The 18,807-nt window shown below is 41.3% G+C and overlaps 1 protein-coding gene across 1 annotated transcript in view; it reads right to left on the reverse strand.

Annotated features, from left to right (window-relative positions):
• Window positions 1-18,807, reverse strand: part of crocc2 (ciliary rootlet coiled-coil, rootletin family member 2) — a 270,040-nt gene that overhangs the window by 164,872 nt on the left and 86,361 nt on the right. The window contains exons 7-10 of the mRNA XM_048542456.2: window positions 15,772-15,937; window positions 11,724-11,830; window positions 9,927-10,154; window positions 2,338-2,434 (exon numbers count right to left, since the gene is read on the reverse strand). Coding sequence (XP_048398413.1) covers window positions 2,338-2,434; window positions 9,927-10,154; window positions 11,724-11,830; window positions 15,772-15,937 — 598 coding nt within the window. The remainder of the gene's footprint in view (window positions 1-2,337; window positions 2,435-9,926; window positions 10,155-11,723; window positions 11,831-15,771; window positions 15,938-18,807) is intronic.

The following is an 18,807-nucleotide window of genomic DNA, read 5'->3' on the forward strand; positions in this document are numbered from 1 at the left end:
ACCCCTTTAGCCCTCAGAAGTATATCTAACTCAATCTTGAAAACATTCAATGTTTTGGACTTAACTGCTTCCTATAGCAGAGAATTCCACAGGTTTACCACTATCTGGGTGAAGAAACTCATCTCAGTAATAAATGACCTACCCCACATCCTTAAACTGTTCTGGACACCTGGTCATTGGAAATATCCTTCCTGGGTTTACCCTGTTTAATCCTGTTAGAATAAAATAAGCTCTTATGAAATTCACCACCCCCTTGCCCTCAGCTCATCCATCAATCCTGCCAACCTGGGAATCAGTCTGGCAAACCCTTGTTACACTCCCTCCATTGCCTTCCTCAGAAGTGACAGGACACCAAGTTATAGTCCAACAGGGTTATTTGAAATCACAGCCTGTGGAGCACTGCTCCTTCATCAGATGAAGTGAAGGAGCACAGCTCCGAAAGCTTATGATTTCAAATAAACCCCTGTTGGACTATAACCTGGTGTCATGTGACTTGTGACTTTGTCCACCCCAGTGCAACACTGACATGTCCACATCATATCCTTCCTCGAGTAAGGAAACCAAAACTGCCTACAATACTCCAAGTGCAGTTTCACAAAGGCCCTGCACAACTGCAGCAAGACATCCCTGCTTCTGTACTGGAATTCTCTTGCTATGAAGGCCAATTATATCATCTGTCTTCTTAAATGCCTGTTGCACTTGCAAGATTACTTTTAGTGACTGGTGTACAACCATACCCAGCTTTGGGTCCAGCTCCCCCTTTCACAACCTATTGCTATTCAGATAATAATCTGCCTTTCTGTTTTTGCTGCCAAAGTGGATAACCTCACATTTATCCACATTATACTTCATCTGCTGCATATTTTCCCACTCAGTCAACTTGACTAAATCATATTGAAGCATCTCTAAGTCCTCCTCGCCGTTCACCCTGTCATACAGTTTTGTGTCATCTGCAAACTTGGAGAAATTACATTTAGTTCCCTGATCTAAGTTACACATTTTGAATAGCTGGAGGCCGAGCACTGCTTCCTGTGCTACCCCAATAGTCATTGGCTGCCAGTCAGAAAAAGACCCTGTTCATTCTTTATATGTACATTACAGATATTCCAATACAACTGTAAAATTCTTGTGAGTTTTCTAGAAAAGAGATATGCTGCTGAAGTTTTTCATCTTGCATTAGCTGGCATAAAACTGCAGGAATACTAAATCCCAAATATCAAATCATGTTCACTTTGAGATTTGACATTCTTGTAACATTATTCTAAAAATTACAAAATTAAAAGTATTAACAGTGTGTATTATTTCTTCAGCAAGATATTAGATTTTTTTTTGATGTCTCACCCAACTAAAGGATTCACTTATACTTTAATAGGTTCCGAATGTTATGCATTTTCCTAAATGTAAGATTCTTCTGAAAACCATGTGGCAATAGCACTTGTTAGAGGATATTTTTTCTTCATGCCACGAATATTATTGTGCTTTCCATATTAATCTTCAAGGAATCATTAGTGATTTAATCAGGGCAGTGGTGGCTGAAAGGACAGACATCAGGATAGACGTCTCTGAGAAATGGCAAGTTCTCTGCTAGTGACTAGGAAACAGACCAGCTTCTTACATATCATCTATAGTCCCAAAACTAGCTGAGAATAAGTTCTTAGTTTGCCTGAATAACTAAGGGGATAAAATTGAAGCACTGAGAACCAATGCAAAATGGTGAGTACTGAATTCATTGACTATTGTTTTCTTCTCCTGACTTCAAATGGGTATGAAATTAAAAATGGTGTTTAATAGAAGGATAACTCAATAGTGCCTATTTGACACTGTCATCCAAGACTAATGTTGAAACAGGTAATTAAGAAAGACACGGTAACTAGTTGAAATGTTATATTGTTCATTCCTCCTGTCTCCATGATTTGTCCTAATTCTCCACTGGACCATCTATTTGACCAGAAGTGGTTGAATAACATGAAAGGCATGTAGTCACCATTTCAGAGTGCCAGCGGTGTGAGCCATTACAGTAAACAGGCTCCCAGAAAAAGACTGAAGGATATCATTTTTCCACAAACTGTGTTCTGCAATAAATGCATTTTGGTTTGGAGTGAATTTCAATCTCCTCTGTAGGTAGCAATTACCTTACATTGGTTTGCACATTACCTTTTAAGGTGGATATTTCAATATTAATATCAGGGCCCTATCCTTTCTTGGAAAAGTGCGATGCAAAAGCATTTGGGCTTCATGTTCAAGAGCTGACTGACTTATTGCTGTTCCAGTCTTGTGTGCTCCTTTATTTCGTTCTACCCCACAAGGTCGCATGCTATCCAGAAGATAGACACTTACCAACTTCTCCACAGTCCGGTTGAGTGACATGATTGTCCTCTCCTTCTCAGCATTCTGCATCTTCAGCCTCTCAATGACAACAGATAACTCATGAATTCTAGGATAAGATCAAGGAACATAAATGGTCTCTCAAGTGTCAGATTATAATGCCTTCCTTAAGAAGTTCAACCTCCTGTTTTGAAATTGGATCTGCCAAGAAACATCTGGTGCCTGCATTATGATTGGACATTCCACTAAGATTATGACTTCCTTTACAGCTTTAATAGGAGATGGAAATTCAGCCCGACATGTCTGTGCGACCTGTTTGAAAGAGCTAACCATTAGTCCCACTGCTCCACCCTTCCCCTAAAATCCTGCAACTCTTTCTACTTCAAGCATTTACCCAGTCGCCTTTTGAAAGCTCCTGTTGAATTTGCTTCCAATATCCTTTTCAGGCAGCACATTCCCGTTCAGAAGCAACTCACTGAATTAAGGGAAATCTCTGGGATTTTTTCACCTAATACCATTAAATCTGTTTCCAATGAACTTCCTTCCAACAGAAATAATTTCTTCTTTTCGCAGTTATCAAAACCATTCACAATGAACACCTCTATCAAATCTCCCTTTAACTTTCAGTGCTGTAAGTAGCATCTCTAGCACCTCTGTGCAACTGAAATCGCATGCACTATTCTATGTCAAAAAACCAAAACAACGGCAGATGCTGGAAACAGAAACAGAAGTTGCTGGAAAATCTCAGCTGGTCTGGCAGCGTCTGTGGAGAGAAATCAGAGTTAACATTTCAGGTCCAGTAACCTTTCTTCAAACTATTCTAGGTCACCTGCTCTACATCTTTTCCAAGATCCTAAAACTTTTGTTAACTGAGTTGGTTCATTTTTCTTTCTAGTTCAAAGTTGATACACAAATGCAAATTGTTGGGTGTTACAGATAAAAGACTTTTAGGCTTCCAGACTAAATTGAGATGTCGGCTTTCCAGCGTCTTCCACAAGAGGGGGTTTTAATATCCAACTGGCTCTGTGAGGTCCTCTTGTGGTATGGATGCAAAGTACGACACCAGGATAAATTCTGATGGATCGTGGTAGCATTCCTGAGTGGTGTGGAATGGAATGAATGAAGGCTGTCAGGTTTTGGAGTAGAATACCCCAAATTCATTTTGTTGGAGCCTTTTGTGTTCTGTACTAAAGGCATTGGTGAACATCAGCACACCTCGCCATAGTGCAAAGTTCACCAAAGGAAGGTTAGATAGATCAAAGAAAATTTACTTTAATTCTGGAGTAACGTTTCCGGTCATGAAAGAACATCTCAAGGTCAACCTTCGCGAGTGTATGGAGTTTATTTTAAAAAATTAGACCCCATGAGTGTTGTCTTCAAAACAAATAAAAATTGTGACATTTCACCGTGCAGATTAATGCCATTCTACCTACTCTGGTTGCACTGCTTTAAAAGAAATATCCACTTAATCCTCTTTTCTGTCACTTTCTGTATACCTGCTAATGATTTTTCTTCCTCAAATATCATGGATTTTGCTTCCACTTCTGTTCCTTTCTGGATATTTCATGTTCTAAGTATCCCCTAGGTACAATGAGAAATTCTCCTATACTTTGATTTTGTCAAAGACCTTTCATGTATGCCTTCTGTTCACAGCTTCACGGAACATTAGACGTAGAAGTGCACTTTAATTTCCAAGTTCCTTTCCACCCTCGGATATTCCCACCAAAACTCATCGTAATGTACATGCCTCATAGCCGAAGATCAGGGGCTTTGGTATCATGTAACTGAATCTCTGTTAGACTCTCTCCATCATCTAAACATTTTTCTTGAATTCAAGGTGCCTAAAAGAGGATGAGATGTAGTAGACTTTTTTTTGGTATTCTACACAAACTTCTGCCAAATGAATGCTTCTCTTGAATAAAATGGAAACGAAATTCCTTAGATGGTTTGGGATTGCTAGATTACTAGGGTAGCAGCAATATTACTGGACGAGTAAATCAAAAGGCTGAGGCTAATGCTCTCGGAACGGGGGTTCAAATCTCACCAGGGCAGATGGTGGAACTTGAATTAGGTTATTAAATCCAGAATATAAAGCTGGTCTAGGTAATAGTGAACACAAAATTTATCATCGATTTTCTAAATATCTACCTGGCTCACTAATCACAGAGTAATGGAATCACAGAATTGCTACAACATTTGGCTGTTTGGATCCTCTTTCCTGCACTGGTTCCTTAAGACAGTATCATTATCCAGTCCTAATCTTCTGCAATGTCCCCTTGCCTTGTATTTTTTTAAAATCCAAATAACCATCCAATGCCCTATTGAAAACCGCAGTTGAAATTGTCTCCATCACAATTCCAGGCAGTGCATCCCATACCCTAACTACTCACTGAGTGAAAAAGGATTTTGCTTGCTTCACTCTTGCTTCTTTTGCAGATCACTTCAAATCTATGCCCTTTTATCCATATTTCTTTTTTGAGTGGGTATAGTTTCTCACTATCTACTCTATCCAGCCCATGATTTTGAAAACATCAATCAAATCTCCTCTTAGTTTTCTTCCTTCCAAGGAGAACAGTCCCATCTTCTTCAATCTAATTTGATAAATGAAGTTCCTCATCCTTGGAGCCATTCCTGGAATTCACTTCTGTTTTCTCTCCAATGTATTTACATCCTATAATGTGGTGCCCAGAACTGTACACAGCAGTGCAACTGAGGTTGAATAAGTGTCTTGTTAGACAATGCATTGTTGTTGTACTCAATGCCCTTATTAACAAAGCCAAGGATGCTGTATGCTTTATTAATTGCTCTCTCTGAACCTGTCCTGCCATCTTCAATATTCTATGCCCATCTATAATTAGGTCCCTCTGCTCCTGCATTCTGTCCAACATGTTAACATCTTTCCTTTAATGTGGTGCCCAGAACTGTACACCATACTCCACCTACTAATGATTTTTCATGAAGGAAATCTGCAGTCTTTACCCATTCTGTCCTACATGTGACTCCAGAGGGGCAGAAATGCAGTTGAGTGTTAACTGCCCTCTGAAATGGTCCAGCATGCCATTCAGCTCCAGGGTAATTATGGATGGATAACAAATGCTGTCCTTGCTAATGCTACCCACATCCCATGAAGAATAAAGAAAAATTATGGAAGAATAGCATGTACCTAGTCTACCTTTCACCATCTTGCAGGGGAGGAAATCTGCCACCCCTACCTGGCCTGGCCTACGTGTGACTGCAGACCCACAGCAATGTGGCCGACTTACAACTGCCCTCTCGGCAATTAGGGATTGGCAATAAATGCAGGCCTTTTCAGGAACATCCACATTCCCATGAATTAATAAGAAAATAATGGTAAATGGTGCAATGGATTAATCGTGGCAATTAAACTATCAAATTGTCCACAACAGACAGACACAGGAATGGCATCATCATAGGAAGCAGATGAGGCAAAGATCATCTTCTCAGTGAAAATTGGAAAAAATTTGAAGCACAGCTAGCCACCTGGCTATGAGGGAGAAATTTGAGCAAGTGGGATGAGTTTTGGATTGCTCTATTGAAGAGACAACACAGATTCAAGGGACCAAATAGTCTGTCCCAGTGCTGTAATATGATCTAAATCCTTGCAAATTGTTCAAAAATATTCAGCCTGAAGCTAGGTTTTTCAAACAGAGTAACAGTGCTGTCTACATCCTGGCTAGGATACGCTCCACTATACCAACTGAAAATCAAAATTCTATTCTTTTAAAGACATCTGCCTTAGAATGATTAGTCATCTAATCATTCCAAACATCTCTCCAGTTTCAATGCCACAATGTTAGTGGAAAAAAAAATTGAGAAAAGTGTAAAGTAGGGGACTGATACTTAGGCACCTATTTTACGTGGCTGCACAAAAACTCAAACTCGACTCCGTTGAATTCATTTGGTTTTTACTGAGGAGCTCTTGCTTCCTTGCAAGTTCTGTTTGAAAGAGGTAACTAACTTTCCAGTTCTCCTTGCAGATAGGCTCATTTTAAATGATATGCTATTAATTACCATCAATTCTGTGGCTGACTGAGTTACACAGGATTTGATAAGATCACATTTTGAGTTCTTTCAATGTTGCTCACCTGCGGGCCAATGAAATGCCTGAGGTGGATCGGGCATAACTCGATGTTAAAGTCCCCAGGCTCCATGACTGGTCTGCATTGAATTAACTACTCCAAGGTAATGAATTTATAGAATGGCCAGGTTGGCCAGGATTCCTGCTTTGAATCAAGATTCCCAGACCCCCACCAGAGAAAATTAATGTGCATATGTCGCAGATTATTTTAGTCAGTCTGTCTTCACCAGAGGGATAGATCTTTGTCTTGGTGGAACAGCATAAATCTAGTAAAAGCCAATCAACCACTCCTTTAAAGTCAATAGAGGTAAGAATCTGGATCAATGTAAAATGGGTGGCTGACACACCATTATCAATCTTATACTACGAGGTAACTACATGACCTACCCCAAAGAGTAGACAAGAACAGAGATCAACTTTCTCTGCTGAACACATTAAAGTTGAGGGACAGAAAGATCGACTTACAATCGCATGAAACAATGAGTTTCCACTCAGTTCCAATCCCCTGCCATTTTCTCATAACCCTTTAAAATTCACTTCACAAGAAACAAGAAACTATTCCCTTTAAAAACTGTTGTGGATCTTGCATTGAATTTTCATGCTTTAACAATTCTCCATATAAAATAAAATATTACTTACTTTTTTGCAGGGGGGCATGCTGATGATCTTATTATTAAAAGAAAAGTAACACAAAATGTAGGACCAAAAAAATTAGCTGTTCACACATTTTAAAAATAAATCCTGCGTAAATCCGGCATCTTCACGGCGCCAGAGACCCGAGTTCGATTCCACCCTCAAGCGATTGTCTGTGTGGAGTTTGTGCATTCTCCACATGTCTGCATGGGTTTCCTCCGGGTGCTCCAGTTTCCTGCCACAGTCCAAAGATGTGCAGGTTGGGTGGATTGGCCATGGGAAATTGCCTGTTATGTTCAGGGATATGTAGCTTAGATGGGTTATTGGGAGATTGATCTGGGTGGGATGTCTGAGGGATGGTGTGGACTTGTTGGGCCAAAAGGTCTGTTTCCACACTGCAGGGATTCTATGATTCCATGGATTCTATGATTCTATTATCTCGTTCCTCATTATTCCTGTAACCTCAGTCTCTAACTCTGACAAACCTAAGCTCTTCTGGCTTGTCTCTCATACATCTCTTGTTTCAATTATGTACAGTTTTCTGGAGCCTCAGCTCTTAAATTCTGTCCCTAAACTTCTCTCCCTCCTGCTCCTTTAAGAGCTTTCTTAAAACTTACCTCTTTATCCCAATCACTCTATCTAACAATTCTTCCTATTATCAGTATCTGGCATTGTTTGATTGCATTCCTGTAAAATTCCTTCTGGTATTTTCCTATATTAAGCACTCTACATGTTACAAGTTGCTTTTGTAGCTTTTACTTCTCATGTTACTCATTGATGATGTCTGCTAAAAGCACAACATCAAGTTCCACATTTATTTTGAATACCATCAGACTTATCTCAGCCCACAGCTCACTGGATCATTTCACAGTCTGGTATGTCATGCACCTAATGCAACATCCAAAATTGAATGAGCAGGAAGTTCCTTTGGCTAAATCTTAGGAATACAAACCTTAGACCCCCATCACTAATCTATTTCCATCCATCATTTCCATCCTTGGAAACTATTAAAAGCTCAGGAAAACTGGTAGAAATTCTGGTGTAGTATTGTCCCCAAAATGCATTTCTGACCATATCTCTGTACCATCACATGACTTCCTACTGTCACCTTTAGCATCTCCCTGCTATGACACTGCCTCAGCTATCTACTGCTGAAACTTGTCATCCATACTTTTATTTTGGCCCTCTTACTCTACAGCTCATCTAGCAACCTTTCAATCTTCCACCTGACATGAACTTGACCTCATCCAACTATCTGCAGTCTGTATCTGAAATGGCTTGAAATCTCATTCATCCAACAACTTATTAATGTTCACTGGTTTTCCATCCAACAGTGCCTCAACTTCAAAATACTCAACTTTGATTTCAAATTGTTCCACTACCTTCCCATTCCCCACTTCTGTAATTTCCCCAGGTACACAAAGGTTTCAAGTCTCTACATTCTTCCCATTCTAGCTTCAGAATTCATGATTTTAAACTCTCCACCCCTGGTGGCCATGCTATCAGTTGTCTGGCCTGAGAACGTCTCAAATTTCCTTCCTACGCCTCTACATCTCGCTACATCGCTCTCTCTCTCTCCCCCCCCCCCCCCCCCACTCTCACCACCCTCACCCCCAACCCCGTCCTTTATGTCAGGCTGCTCCTTAAAAACTTCCATGAAGCTTTTGCTCATTGTCCTTAAAAGCCTCTTCATCTCTGCAAAGAGCGGTACAGAAAGCTGCAGAAACTGTGGCAGCAACATAGCATCACTGAGGAGATTGGTCATGCACAAGAAGCAACTCAGATGCTAGTTGACAGTGACTGGCAGCACTTGTGATTAATTTCTAATAGAACTGTAGGCACTCAGCACATCCTGAAACAGAAAAAAAGTCCTCTTGCAGGAAGTCAGAGGATCAGGTTTAATGAAGTACACCTCAGGACACCCATTTTGAAACACTTACTTCAGAATTACAGTGATTTTAAAAAAAGGTTACATAACTGTTCACCTGTCATTATGAAAATGTGGATTGCATGTGAAGTGCGTATTTTAAAAGCCATTTTTTGTAGGTCAGTATCAAAATTGTTCTGATTGATCTTATTCCTGTTACATTTAACAAAACATCCTGGGGTGTGTAAGCTGTTCTGTTTGTTTTGGTCCCATACTGGAGTGACATCTTGTGCACCAAATCAAGGGACCACTATCCTGTTCCATTTAGACCCTGCCACAGGCAAAAAACAACAAACCTCATCAGGAAAGATCAAATCTGCAAATTGCCTCCCTTCTGCCTTAAGGTGATCAAGGCCACTCCAAGAGCCCACACTGATCATGATTCATGGAAATTCGTACCCACCTCTAACATGATACAATCCACATTCCAGCCAGGAACCAACCAGCAAATGTAAACTCTGATTTTTTTCCTTCACAAAAGCTGCTAGACCTGCTGAGCTATCCCAGCAATTTCTGTTTTGTTTCCAGCCAGGAACCAGTCCAGCTCTCTCTGGAAGACAGCTTTTTAAGATGGTAAACCAATGAATGTTATCAAGGAGTGGATGTATCAGTAAGCTGTCCCCAACCTCTCACCAGACATGGATTCTACCACTGCAGACTAACATGCAGGAAGGAATATAATACATATACATAAAACTCTTAAACATGAAATTCCTGTAGCACCAAATAACCAAAGCCCGCAAATTATTTGTCAGTTCGTCGTCTGGCAGTGGATTAGTCCTGATTATTTAACTAAGTTGAAGCAAAGTGTTTGATACGAGACCTGGAGAAGCCATGCCACAGCTCAAGGAAAATTGTTCAAAGGCTGGAATTATGATACACTATGCAGGCTGTACATGTAACACTCTTACCTACATTAGCGTTGAGTGCTCTTTCACCTACCTTGCATGGAGCTCTGCCTTATCTGCATCACACTTGCTCTGCAGTTGAAGCATCTCCTTGACCTTGTCACGGAGCTGCTGTTCAAGCCGTCCACTTTGTACTGTGTGCTTTTCAAGCATCGAAGTGGCACCTGCCTGAGATAGGCGCAAGTTGGAGTCCAGATTGTAGCAGGCTGTCTGCAGGCGCCGAGATGTACGGGTGACATCAGCCTTCATCTCCAGGAGGCTCCTGAGCAGTTGAGTGCAGGGGTGGGACAACAAACAGACTCTGGATCATGGCAGACTCATAACAGTATGAAGACAGCCAGTGTCAATGCCTGTCAAGATGTCGGAACTAAACTACAAACCACGTAGCTTGCTTTTCTCACTTTCCCACTTGGCTCAGAAAGTTTAACCATTGAGCAACAGACACAAACAACAACTGAGGGGATGGAGGGATCGGTTAATATGGATTGATTTTATGCATTTGCCACGTTCTCACTTGGAGAAAAATTGATTCAGGAACTTGTGATTGCTGTTTTTTGGAATAAATGGATTGGACAATGCATTATAGTCTGTTTGAATTTGTCAGGCACAGCAGAATTAGAGAACATAGCCCATGATCAAAGTGGTGGTAAATTCGTAACGAATACGTGGAAACAATATTTTGATGAGCAAGCAGCAAATTAATAGAACAAATGTGTGCTAGGGAGATGGTGGAAGCATTTATTATCAAAACACTCAACAGTTCCCAAGGCTCGCCATCCCTGCCTTATGTCTGGATTTGTTATAAACCAACAAATGATGATGATTGCTATGATCAGTCCACAACTCCCTGATCGCTGTATCATGAAACTACCAGGTTGGGAAAAGAAAGCACAGTAGTTCTGTAGCACTTCTTATGAACACCAGATGTCTTACAGTGCTCTAGCCAATATTGAAGTAGTGACTGTTGTACTTTAGGAAAACAGCTGCCAATTTGCAGACAGCTAGTTCCAAAAATAACCACGTAGTAATGACAACAATCTGCTTTTTGTGACATTGATTGAGGGATCAATATTGACCAGGACATTGCAAGTTACTCCCCTAATGTTCATCAAAATAGTACCATAGGATCTATTACATCCATTTCGTGGGCCATACAGGGCTACAATTTAACAATTTATCTGAATCTAGGCTTGTTGCTCCTGATTTTTATTTTCGAGTCTTAGAATAGGTCCTGAGTTGGAACCCTCTGATCCAAAGGCAAGAGTGTAACCAACTGACCCACAGAATGATCTTGTTTGCTTTGCTTTCAGTCCAGCAACTTCTGTCAAAAGGTGCTTTTTCACGCAATGTGGATACCACCAACAAGGCCATCATGTGATACCCATGACTAAAGTGGCTTGCTTGGCTGTTTCAAAGAGCAGTTAAGAGATAACCACATCAGTGTGGCTATAGAGCTGCACAGTAGGCCATCCGAGGTAAGGACAGCAGATTACCTTCCCATTAGTGAGCCAGATTTTTTACAATAATCAGTGGCCATGGTCGCCATTAATGAAATTAAGCTTTATATTTCAGATGTATTAATTGAATACAAACAACTGCCATGGTAACATTTGAACCTTTGCCCCACCAGACCATTCACCTGGATTTATAGCCCAGTGAGAACATCACCTTGCCACTGTCTCCTCATTTCAATGCTGAGTTAACTGAATAGGGTCATGAGTTGCCATGATTGGATTCGTTGCTTTAATAAAGCGGGGGGGGGGGGGGGGGGCATTCTCTCTTCCTTGCTGTGAGCATGCTCTAGTGCCATCTATTGGTTTACATGACTTACCGCTCTGTCCCGCTCTTCAAGTCAGCTAGGTTACTGCGGACTGTCGTCACCTGCTGCCAGAGGACAAGCAGTTTGCTACGTTCACCACAAGGGCGTAAGCCATAGTGCTGAAAAAAAGCATGAGATAAAATGCAAAATTCTTCTTCTCTTCCTGGCACATTATGCTTCTTTCAACCTTGCTCTTCAAAGGATGATTAACACCCATATTTAAGAATGTGTAAGATGATTTCATTGTTATGCCGTGTATAAGCTGCTCTAAAAATAAAAAAAAATTGCTACCTTTAAAAGACTTCCTTAGAAGAACAGGTAGTGCAGTGTGCTACAGTTCATTCATGAAATCTGAGTCACTGCGACAATTATACTCTTGCATGCCTGAGTTATGAAGAGTGAAGTTGGAGGTTCCAATTCTTTTTCCACCACATGGCTAGCCAGAAATTGCTGCCGCTCTTAAATCCTGCCATTGGCATTTGTTGGAAGCATCTGCAACTCTGTACTCAACCTGTTTGTTTGCATTATGTACACATCTGAGTTGGCCATCAATTCTCGGATTTGGGTCTAGAACCTGGAGTCTCTGGCTCAGAGACATGGCTCACTGAGCCACAAGGCCACTGAGAAAAACAGAAAGTTTTGGACAGAATATTCTGCCCATCTGGGTAAACAACTGAAACAGCTAACAAAAAAATCTGAAAAGAACTGTGGATGCTGGAAATCTGAAACAAAAACAGAAGTTGCTGAAAAATCTCAGCACGTCTGGCAGCATCTGTGGAGGCCCATCAATGCTGCCAGACCTGCTGAGACTTTTCCAGAAATTTCTGTTCTTGTTTGTGACTCAAACAGATATGCATGCTCGAAGATCGGAGTATGGGTGAGATCATGTTGCTGTCTAATCAGGATATTGCATTTGTAATGCTTCAGTAAATGCTAACACTCTTACTGCTGATTGGTCAGCTAAGCAGAATGATTGGTAATGTACTTCTTGAATGGTGTTAGCTAGTGACCCCAGTGACAAGGCCACTGTCCTAACGAATGGTGCGGTATTGATAGTCCATAGCTTCCCTGAAATGCCATGTTAGCCAGTGCCTGTTGGACAAGAGAGGCCTAGGGCTAATCTATTGGATATGGTGGTTAAGTTGAGCATTTATTTTAAATGATAGTTGACTTGTCCTGATCACCATGTTTGAAGCAGGTTCTCAAGTCCAATATGTAGTCTGCATAATACTCCCCCAACGTAGACAGATCACCCTTCCACAATGAAACCACCCAACTCCAACCAGAGGAAGGGTTCCTTCATTCAGACCCTTCAATTGATATAGCTATTGCAGAGCAATGAAACACCAACTGGTTAGCAATGTTAGATCACACAAAATCTAGGGAGAGCTAACCATTTGGATGCAAAATTTGTTAGAAGATAAGAGACAGAGGGTAGTGGTGGAAGGCTATTTTCCAGACTGGAGGCCTGTGACCAACAGTGTAACTCAAGAATCGGCAGTGGGTCCAATGCTTTTTGTCATTTGTAGACACGATTTGGATGGTGATATGGGGCGGTATGGTTAGTAAGTTTGAAGATGACACCAAAATTGGTGGTGTAGTTGCCAGTGAAGAAGGTTGTCTCAGAGTACAACGGGACCTTGCTCAGAGGGACTAATGGGCCAAGGAGTGACAGATGGAGTTTTATTTAGATAAATGTGAAGTGTTGCATTTTGGTGAGGCAAATCAGGGTAGGACTTACACAATTAATGATAGGGTCCTGGGGAGCATTGCCAAAAATGAGACCTTGGGGTGCAGGTTCATAGTTCGTTGAAGGTTGAGTCACAGGGAGACAGGGTAGTGAAGCCAGCTCTGATACACTTGCCTTTATTGGTCAGTGCATAGTGTGTAGGAGTTGGGAGGTCATGTTGTGTCTGTACAGGACATTGGTTAGGCCATTTTGAGATACTACGGTCAATTCTAGTCTCCCTGATGTTGTTACACTTGAAAGCGTTCAGAAAAGACTTAGAAGGCTGTTGTCAGGGCTGGTGGGTTTGAGCTAAAGGGAGAGGCTGAACAGACTGGGGCTATTTTTCCTGGAGAATCAGAGACTGATATGTTCATGGAAAGCCAAATAAGTAGCTCTTCAGACAGCTTAATCTAGAGTCTTGGCTGCAACATGTCGAAGAAAGTTTATCATGTGGCTTCATGACGACAAATTTACTTTGACATGTAATGCCACTACTGTTGGTGAATCCCCCATTACCAACATACTGGGTGCTACAATTGACCTGAAATGCAACCAAAATAGCCAACATCAATACTACAGCTACGAGAGGCTAGGAATCCTGCAGCATCCTGTAACTCACCACCTGACTCCCCAGTATCCACCATCGACAAGGCACAACTCAGGAGTACGATGGAAAATTCCCCATTTGTAGAATGACGGCAGCTCCAACAACACAAGCTGCTTGACACCATTCAGGACAAAACACTCAAACCTCAGCCATTCATTCCCTTCACTACTTAGGCTCAGCAGCAAAATGTGTCCCATCAATATGTTGCACTGTTGAAAAACAATGATGTTTCTTAGTGCTTTCCAAACCCACAAACTTTGCCATCAAAAAGGCAGATACACGGGAATACTACCAACTGCAAGTTCTTCTCCGAGCCATTCTCTCTCCTGACTTGGAAATATATCACCATTCGTTCACTGTCACTAGGTCAAAATCCTGGATCCTTCCCTATTGGCATTGAACACCTACCTACAACAAAAGGACTGCAGCAGTTCAAGAAGTTATACAGGGCCTTGGTGAGATCACATCTTGAGTATTGTGAGCAGTTTAGGTCTCCCAGTCTGAGGAAGGACATTCTTGCTATTGAGGGAGTTCAGTGAAGGGTCAGCAGACTGATCCTCGGGATGGCGGGACTGACAAACGAAGGAAGACTGAATCGACTGGAATTTAGAATAATCGGGAGGGGTGGGGTGTTTGGATCTCAAAGAAACATATGAAATAAAACATGTAAAATAAAATAAAATAAAACATATAAAATCCTGATGGGACAGGCTAGATGGAGAGAGAGTATTTCAGATGTTGGGGAAGTCTAGAACGAGGGGTCACAGTCTTAGAATAAGGGGTAAGCCATTCAGGCGAAGATAAGGAAGAGTTTCTTCACTCAGAGAGTTGTGAACCTGTGGAATTCTCTATGACAGAAAACTGCTGGTGCCAGCTCATTAGATACATTCAAGAGGGAGCTGGATGTGGCAATTGTGGCTAAAAAGATCAAGGGGAATGGAGAGAATGCAGGATGCTGAATCACATTGAATGGCAGTGCAGGCTCGACGGGGTGAATGGCCTACTCCTGCACCTATTTTCTATGCTTCTCTTTCTGAAGGGCAACGAGGAGTGGCCAATAAATCCTGGTCCAGCCAGTGATTCACACATTCCATGAATATACTTTTTGTTAAAAATAAATCTCTTACAAAAGCTGAACAATCAACATTCAAGTACTCATTTTACCATAGAGATGGAACAACATCCCATACCATTTCATGATGTTCCCTTCACCAATTTTCACAGTGGCATACCAAAAATCAAATATGTAGCAAAGTGGCTCAGTGGTTACCACTTCTGCCTCATAGCAACAGGGAACTGGTTCAATTCCACCCTCGGGAGACTATCTGTGTGGAGTTTGCACATTCTCTCCGTGACTGCATGGGTTTCCTCCGGGTGATCTGGTTTCCTCCCACGGTCCAAAGATGTGCATCTTAAGTAGGCGACCATGCTAAATTGCCCATAGTGTCCAGGGAGGTGCAGGCTAGGTAGCCATGGGAAATAAAGGGAAATGGTAGGGGGGTGGGTTTGGATGGTATGCTCTTTGGAGGGCCAGTGTGGACTGGATGGGTTGAATGGCCTGTTTCCACTGAAAACTAGCTCGAGTTCACAGTTTGCTTCTTCTTTACGTTGCAACACAGGCTTTCATAGCAGCATTTTTGTATTGTGACTGATATGACTGCATACCAGAATTGCATGTAAGTGAAGTAATTACATCACGGACTAGTTCCAGAACTTATAACTACCTCCTGGTCCCACCGCTGCTTCATTTCCCTCCGCTCCAGTTCATTCCTAGCTATGTCAAAATCAACTGTGATCTTGCGGATGTCCTCGCTAAGCCGCTGATTGGCTGTGCTGGCTTGTTCCAGTTGATCCCGCAACATGGCATTGACTTGGGATAGACTGCTGCTTCTGTTTGAGAGAAATTAAACTGGATCAGATTCTTTACTGAAGTGAGCCCAAATCACATTCTGTAGTGACCCTGGTGATGCTCTGTACTGGTTAGTTGTCCTTTTAATTTCACACGTTTTATCTGAGTTTGGATATGCAATTTTCCCATACACCCAGGATTATTCCTACAGATACAGGTACTTCATTTGCCTCCTACTGAAATGGGAATTGATCATCATCCCCCAATCCATTTGCTTCTTTACTCAATTCTTTGAATTTAGCTCTTTCAAAGTTATAAAAGTGGTTGTTAGTGTTTTGTGGAATTGTTTCACAGGCTGTATTAAATGTTGTCACTCTGACTTTCATTTCCTATTCATTATCTGAGCTGTTTACCTATACAAGGTCAAGGTGGGCATGGCTTCACATTGCTTCTCTTAAGAATTGATTCAATGCTTCTGCTGCTCATTGGCTTGTGGTAATAGTGTGACTGTCTTACATACAATGAAAGCGACATGGAGGCACAGTGGTTAGCAGTGCTGCTTCACAATGCCAGGGGCCCAGTTGCAATTCCAGCCTTGGCAATTGTCTGTATTGAGCTTACACATTCTCCACATGACCCCAATGGGTTGCTTCAGTTTCCTCTCACAGTCCAAAAATGTGCAGGTTAGATTGGCCATGCTAAGTTGCCCATAATGTCCATGATTGTGCAGGCTATGTGGATTAGCCATGGGAAATACAGGGTTATAAGGATATGGCAGGGTGAGTCTGGGTGGGGTGTTCTGCAGAGGGGCAGTGTGGACTTGATGGGCCAAATGGCCTGCATCCACAGTGTAGAGATTCTGTGATTCACTTTTTCCTTTTCATTCAATCTTCCAATTATCTTATGCTACTTTGTCATATACTATTTTATTCCTTAAAGGAAGACCGTCTCACCTCATCTTAAGCTTCTGCTGAAGCTCTGACAGTCAAATGCTGGAGACAGTAGGCTATGAGCTGGTTTGGCTCAATCTCTGGCTGCCTCTATCATACATTGTCACTTGCAAGGGTAGTTCTGGCCTGTACCTGGGATATGTGAAATGACAATACTGTGTAGGCTTTTGAAAGGGATGCTACAGATTGTGTTGAATCATAGAAGGGTGAGATTGATGATTGTGCCCATTTGAGGAGGGTGGGATGTGGTAACTGTAAAAATCAGAGTGGAGAATACGGATTTTGCTGAGGTTTAAGATTGCGTTATGGACAAATTGCAAGTTTTCAAAATAGTCTTTCTCATTAATCTCACCAAATGTTCGTAAGTAAATCTTAATTTAAACCTTTTTATTGAAACGGTAGAGGCATATTTCCCCCTCCCTGTTTTTGGACTCTAATGTTGTAATTACAGCAAGCAACATGTTACAACCTTAAACCAGAGATAGAGTTTATTTTCACGTGCTATTAGTTGTGGGAGCTGGGGCTATTTTTGCACACAGGTACCCTTGCAAATATACATGCAGAGATCAAATGGGAAAAGATAAAGAAATTATTCTATTAGCAACAGCTTAGATGCAAAACAACCAGGGGATCTGAATTCATCAATTTCCTTGCCTTTAAGGTGGATTACCAATAGTCCAAACCTGGAGTGAGTAGTCTGGAATCCAACGTGAGGATGGTTGATTGGCTGATAACAGTAGAGGAGTTGTAGACAGTTACCCTTCATTAAACATCACTTTGAATTTCTTCTGAGGAACATTTTGCTGAAATATAACTTCTCTTTCAATGATTTACTGAACAGAAATTAATTATTTGTAAGGGCACAAACTATTTGGGCGACAAAGCAAAAGCCTCTGTCCTATTTAAGCATCCAATGAGTTACGGACTTTGCCATCAAGAGTAGATGTTGTATAGAGCAGTGTAAATCACTGATTTCAAAGCTGCGTGGTTAAAAGGCAGTAAGTTTGCATACTGTGGGAGTTAAGTGACCAGGCCTCCCAGCATGGGGTTGGCAAGATGGCACAGTTATCGGTGGGACAAATGACATGCACTGTAGATAAATAACCATCAGTTGGTACATCCCAGAATTTAATGGAAAGTCATTAACATCTGTTACAGGATAGGAGTAACTTGAAATTCTGGGGGGGGTTTCTTTTTGTCTCTTTCTTGGAAACAGTCACCTCCATAGCAGTTTGTGCCATAACAGTTTAGTACTTCAGTTCCATCAGAAGTGACAGGAGGCATTGATTGCCTGAAGCTGACTTCTGAGAAACTGCTGGAAGATTTCTACTAAGTCCAATCACATGATTATTGTGGTCATCTCTGTTGGGCTGTTTGTTTTGTTTTGTTTTCAAGGTATTGATTTGTAAGCTGTTTGCAACAATTGTTAACCATGCTGGGTTAAGGAGGGGAATGAAACTTGTGATTTTTCTGACTCCTCAAGCAAGGAGGTTGATGAAAATGTTTGATCATGGGATAGGATGTATGTCATCATGTTTCAAATAGAAGAATTGGTTTAGATGTACTCAGAGTTATTACTTTGCCTCCTGTGGTGTGGCAAGAATTTTTTCATTTACAATGATATTTTCATTTATAACAAACCGCAGGAAGAAAAGCCATCTTCTTGTACTTTGAAAGTTTTGTTTAGACCATGAAGCTGTCAGGAGTAATTGTAATTCCTCTAAACTACGAATCCAAACTTTTTAATAATACGTCAAAAGGACGTACGTGTTTGCATAAATTTTAGAAGTTATCATTTGTAGTTTTCTTGATCCATATGTCCGAGCAACTCTTGACATGGAAGCTATGTGGTCAGACACTAAGAAGTGATGCAGAAGTGAAGGAAAATGAGGAGGAATATTTCAGAAAGCCATGAATGTAATATAGTTAGCTAGAACCCAAATCTGAGACAAGGTTAGGCA

The sequence above is a fragment of the Stegostoma tigrinum genome, chromosome 14 (genome assembly GCF_030684315.1).
Source record: "Stegostoma tigrinum isolate sSteTig4 chromosome 14, sSteTig4.hap1, whole genome shotgun sequence".
Lineage (NCBI taxonomy): Eukaryota > Metazoa > Chordata > Chondrichthyes > Orectolobiformes > Stegostomatidae > Stegostoma > Stegostoma tigrinum.